Source organism: Apodemus sylvaticus, chromosome 15 (genome assembly GCF_947179515.1).
Source record: "Apodemus sylvaticus chromosome 15, mApoSyl1.1, whole genome shotgun sequence".
Taxonomy (NCBI): Eukaryota; Metazoa; Chordata; class Mammalia; order Rodentia; family Muridae; genus Apodemus; species Apodemus sylvaticus.
The window spans coordinates 4,511,256-4,516,529 of NC_067486.1; the positions used below are offsets into that span (position 1 = coordinate 4,511,256).

General features: G+C 49.1%; 1 protein-coding gene across 1 annotated transcript; it reads right to left on the bottom strand.

The window, feature by feature from the left end:
• Window positions 1–1,079: 1,079 nt before the first annotated feature.
• On the bottom strand, window positions 1,080–3,416 carry LOC127665521 (carbonyl reductase [NADPH] 1-like). The gene is made up of 3 exons (XM_052157920.1): window positions 3,128–3,416; window positions 2,484–2,591; window positions 1,080–1,565 (listed from the first exon to the last, which is right to left on the bottom strand). Exons 1-3 carry the CDS (start codon window positions 3,414–3,416, stop codon window positions 1,129–1,131), a joined length of 834 nt encoding a protein of 277 aa, XP_052013880.1. The 3' UTR covers window positions 1,080–1,128.
• Between the last annotated feature and the right edge of the window lie 1,858 nt (window positions 3,417–5,274).

Below are 5,274 nucleotides of genomic sequence, written 5' to 3' on the forward strand. Positions count from 1 at the left end.
GTTTTGAACAAAAATTGTTGAAAAGAAGCTGTGTCTGTTTGTGAACCAGACTCCTGGAAGGAGCTGTGCCTGAAGAGACTGAGGACCGGTTGCTGTGGAGAGACCGGAATTCTGTAGGTCAGAGGTTGATGACTCACTCCATCTTGGACTAGGTTTAGCTTCTAGAACAGCATTTCCTTGCTCAACTCTGCACTTGATCTTAGACAAAAGGCCAAGAAGCGATGCCTCACTCAACTCTGAACCAACACCTCATGATAATAAAGAAGAACCTCTTAGAGGCTACTGCCTTGGCGGACCACTAGCTTCCAGCAACCCAGGAGCTAAGACTGTCCTGAGGAGCATCTTGGGCCTACAGAACAGCTCCATCTCACTGCACCTGCCTCTGCAGGGCCCATCAAAGGATTTCAAAGTTGCCTTCATTCATGACCTTTTTCGTTCTGCAAAACTATAACACTTTTGTGAAAGTGCTTCTGAGTTGGAACATAGAATTGGGTAAGCTAAATCTGTGTTCCCAGGCCAAGGTCACTCAAAATGCCCCCAGGACAAATGATCTTTTCCTTTTGAGGACTTTGCTTTGTGTCGACATTGTCATGACTTGGGCTTTCCACACAGTGCCTATCAAGGACAGCCTTGAGTTGAGAGCGCAGAGTGCAGGGTCCACAAGCACCTGTCATCTGACATGGCTCCTTAGATATTAATTAACTAATGACATATTGTGCCTTCTCTGGGCCTGAGTTTTGCTTTAATTAAACTCCCAGGTGAAGCCAGTTCAGCCTGAAAGGCCTCTGTAGAAATGAGAACTGCAGACATGGCTCGGCAGGGAAGAGCACTTGCTGCTCTTGGAGAGGACAGGCTTCCATTGCAGCACCCAGGCGCAGGCTTACAGCCACCCCTATCCCCAGGTCCTGGCATCCGCTTCTGGCACCCAAGAGCACCCGGTGGATGTGGCACCCTTCCATCCTATACTCAGACACTCAGTGTACACAATCAAGGACAACTTAAAGGCATTTGCAGAAGTCAGTGTGCTTAAAGAATTAGTTACATTTATTTCCAGAAGTATGACTAGATTATAAATGTCCTTGGCCTTCACCAATCAGAATACAAGGGGGTAAGAGGTGAGATCTGAGGTCACCATTGTTCCACTTTTTTATCTTGAACAAACTGCCCATGAGGCCCCTCTGCACCCGGAGGCAAAAGGGCCAAGTACACGGGGGTCTCTGCTCCTTCTTCTGGGCTTTTGGGGGCGTTTGGTCCTGCCATGTCGGTTCTGACCCACCCAGGGCAGCAGGCGTTCAAGAGGATCTTGTCCCCTCTCCTCTCCTCGCTGAGCTTCCTGGCCTGGATTCTGGATAGGACTGTCACTCCAATCTTGGTGACACCATATGCACTATTAGGCCAGCCTTCTTTCGCATGGACTTCTTTCTTTGTGTCCTCCACAAACTTGTTCATGAGCCCCACCAGCTCCTCCTCTGTGATGGTGTCGCTTCGAAACTTCTGCTGTAGCTCTGGGCTGCAGTCCTTCAGGGCCCAGAGGCTTGCCAGGCTCGATACATTCACCACTCTGCCTGGAAACACACCACCAGGTAGAGATGCATATCTAAGAGCAGCACTTGACATTTGTTGAGACATTAGATCTCAAACATTTCCTTTGAGACAGGGTTGCACACAACAGCACTCAAGTAGCACAGACTCTGCCTCCTTGCCTTTGAGATTTTGCTAAGTAGAGAAGCCAGATGGCTATGAGGTCTGGTGCAGAGGGCAGACGGGAGAGACAACAGGAGTTCTGAGAGAGTCAGACTTAGTCAACTCTATACCAGAGACTCACATTTCCAAAGCAGCTGTTTGTCCTTACTGGTGTGTGTTTAATCAGCCGTACGTAATGTGTTATTCAAAGACTTGGGGTATTAGAGCAGTTCACAGGAGACGTGATGTGATAGTTTGTGTTGGTGAAGCATGTTGGTGGGGAGCTAACCTGAGCAGGGAGGAAGGGAGGGTCAGATCACAGAGTCCTGTGAGCCATGCTAAAGGCCTGATCTCCTTCCTGAGGGATTTTGGGGAGGGGAGGAGTTCTGTGGAGAGGCACAGAAGCCCAGGAGAGGAGCCTGCTCCAGAAAGGAGGCCTCCTCTGAGGGTTTGCAGGAGTGCATCTTGACAGCTGAGACCTGGGTGGAGCCGAGCTGAGGGAGGAACTTGGGCACAATCTGAGGACTTGTGGGGACAGGGTATTGTGACCAGTGGGATGTCAGTATGTGTGCAAAATGTTTTATAGATTATTAGAATCCCCAAATCCCCTACTGGGTGAGGATGTGGAAGAAATGGATTCTGGAAACATATCTGAAGGTTAAAGAAGAGTTGGATATGCAAAGAGAGAGTCAATGGCCACAAAAGGATTGAGCTGAAAGAGCAGAGCCAGGCCTCCAAGTGGCAGAGAGGCAGTGCAGAGAGGAGAGGAGGCAGACCTGGAAATCTCCTGCCAGACTCACCTTGGGGTTTTATTAGAGGGAGGAGCTCCTTGCAGACATCTTGTGTACCAAAGAAGTTGGTTTTCATTGTCACCTCTGCTTGAATGTGGAAGGGAGTGGGGTCATCCACTTTCATGGGGAAAAGAGGACTGAGTTAGCTGAGTGGAACTGTAAAGACCTAACCCAGATCATTAGAGATCCACTTCCAAGTACAGTCTGTGTTTAGATACCGCTCTGTCTCACTGTCATTCTGACAATATTCTGTTGTTTTTCGAAGATGCCAGTATTGGGGGAGGCTGGGTGAAGGTTGTATATCAGGATCTTAAGGTAACACCTCCGCCCTCCACCCCCCCCACACAGACACCCTCCCCCGCCTCTTTCCTCCTTTCAATGTTTAAGTCAAAGTCAGATCCACTTCCACTCAAGTATAGCCAAGCCCAATCACTCTACAACCATGTGGTTAATAGAAAGGTAAATAGAAAGATCTTTGAGGAGCTGCTTTCCTGCATCCCTGCAAAGACCTGGTCCTGTTTCTCCCAGGGGATCTGTTTCAGAGTCCCACAGCATCGTGCTCCTGGTCCTAGTGTTGCTCCCAGAGAGACACAACCCACCCTGGCACCCGGCTCTGCGGAAGCCCCCTTCCCCCTTCACATTCCGTGGCTCACTCTTGAAGGCGATGCCCGCGTTGTTGACCAGCACGTCCAGTCCTCCATACTCCTTGAGCAGGAAGTCGCGCAGCGCGCGGATGCTCTGAGTGCTGTCGATGTCCAGCTGGTGGAAGCGTGGGCTCAGGCCCTCCGCCTGCAGCTTCTGCACTGCGGTGCGGCCCCGCGCCTCGTCCCGTGCCGTGAGCACCACGTCCCCGGAGAATTTCCGACATAGGTCACGAGTGATCGCAAAACCAATACCCTTGTTACCTCCAGTTACCAGGGCCACGCGCCTGCAGGACGACATGGGTGCGTGTGCTTAAGGAGGCAGAGAGCAAAGATACAGGGGCGAACTCTGTGGAGGGCTGCAGCTGGACAGCTGCTCTAGACTGAGCTTTTCTAGGTTCCAGGAGTTGGGCGTGGTGGAGGGTGGGATCATGCTGTGGGTGGAGCTCTCATGTGTAATCTAAGCCAAGCCAACTCATGGGCAGGTTGCCACACACTGGTGATTGTCCTTGCGAGGTCCTCTGAAAACTGTATTTACCGACCATCCCACCTCTGCAGAGCTGTTTTTATAAACGTTTAACATGAAAAGAAAAGGTGTCAGATTGTGTTTTCTCAGAGTATGCAGGGTGGTGTTAGTGGTTAAAAACCAGCCAGGATAACAGCGAGCTCATAGGATGGACATCTTAGGCTTTTTCCTGAAGGACTTTTGAAGTCAGGAGATGCCCGAAAGTGCTTAGCTGTCCACCTGGCAATCATGCATTCAGCTCGCCCATGCGACTCGGTCTTCCGTGTTTGTATACATTTTTCATTGTTTTCCTATACCTTCAAATTGTACCTGTGTTCATATTATTTCCAATGTTCTAAAAACAAACAAAAATTCAAAACAAAACAAACAAACAAACAAACAAAACGCTGCCACATAAGTCGTAGGAACTTGAATTGTAGGATGACCTCCAGAAAATGATGAGGAATTGAAATTTGTGTTGCATTTCCCACTTAGGACAGTAACACAACTTCATTGGGTAATCCTTGGGCAGGAAACGTTCTTTGCTAGTGTGGGGTGTCCCTTTGGATTCTTCTAAGGGCTTTGCTCAATCTCAGGTTGTCAAGCCAGAGCCCCTCCATCTCAATGACCTCTTACTGAGAACTCCTGAGACTGATTTTGAAGTCACTTGGGTAATGGAGCCAGATGCTCTTTCTAAAACAGGGAAGAGAAGTGTATTCACGGAGTTAAAGACCTTCGTGTCAGACCCACCAATCTCTCTCCATACCTCCCTCGGCATGCTCTCTTTTCCTTTGTTCCCCTGCTTCTCTCCTCTCTGGTCCAGGACTGCAAAGCCCTGAGCTCTAACCCCTGGCAGCCTTTGGGAGCAGAGTCCTGCTGTGCTCTTGAGTTGAGGTGAGGGCTCACTGGACTTTCCTATCCCGCTGCTGTCCAGGAGGTGGCAGAGCTAGGCTTTGCTCTGATCTGGGATCTCTCCTTCCTCCCCTGAGGTCTGAAATCCCTGAGGAGACCTAGGTCCCTCTCATTGCTCTTTGCAATGCCAGTGTTTGGAACAGGGCCTGACACACGATTTTTATTTGTGTGTCATATTTACTGATGGATATATTAGAGAGTGTTGCGTTTATGGAAAAAAGAGTTTGGACAATGGTTAAAGAATCCTACCTTGGGAGACAGGCAGCCAGCCTTTCCTAGGGTGGTTTGTACAGGAAGTATAACTTCAATCTCACCCTGACTCAGCCTTTTCCAAGTGGATCTTGGCCATCTGCCTCTACTTCTGTCATCCTGTAAAACCAAGCCAACAGTGAGATAAAGAATGTGTGTGTGTGTGTGTGTGTGTGCGTGTGCGCGCGCGGCTGCCATTATGTCACAGCCAACACTGCTGTTTTTTACCTAGAGATTATTTGAGCCATGTATTTGAGATTTATTAGTCTTTAGAATTTCATATATGAGTACTGTTTACATCATTTCTACCCCTCCCCCCCCCAATTCCTCCTGCTGCTCCATTCTCTCTCAAGTTTATAATCTCTTCTTCTTTTTATTTTCTTTTTCCTTTTTCCTTTTTTCGAGACAGGGTTTCTCCGTGTAGCCTTGTCTGTCCTGGAACTCATACTGTAGACCAGGCTGGCCTCGAACTCAGAAATCTGCTTGCCTCTGC

Coding starts and splice junctions, on each gene's coding strand:
- LOC127665521 (XM_052157920.1), bottom strand. CDS start 3,416: ATGTCGTCCTGCAGGCGCGTGGCCCTGGTAACTGGAGGTAACAAGGGT. Junction 2,592..3,127: donor CGCGGGCATCGCCTTCAAGA/GTGAGCCACGGA, acceptor TCCCCATGAAAG/TGGATGACCCCACTCCCTTC. Junction 1,566..2,483: donor CCCTCTAATAAAACCCCAAG/GTGAGTCTGGCA, acceptor GTGTGTTTCCAG/GCAGAGTGGTGAATGTATCG.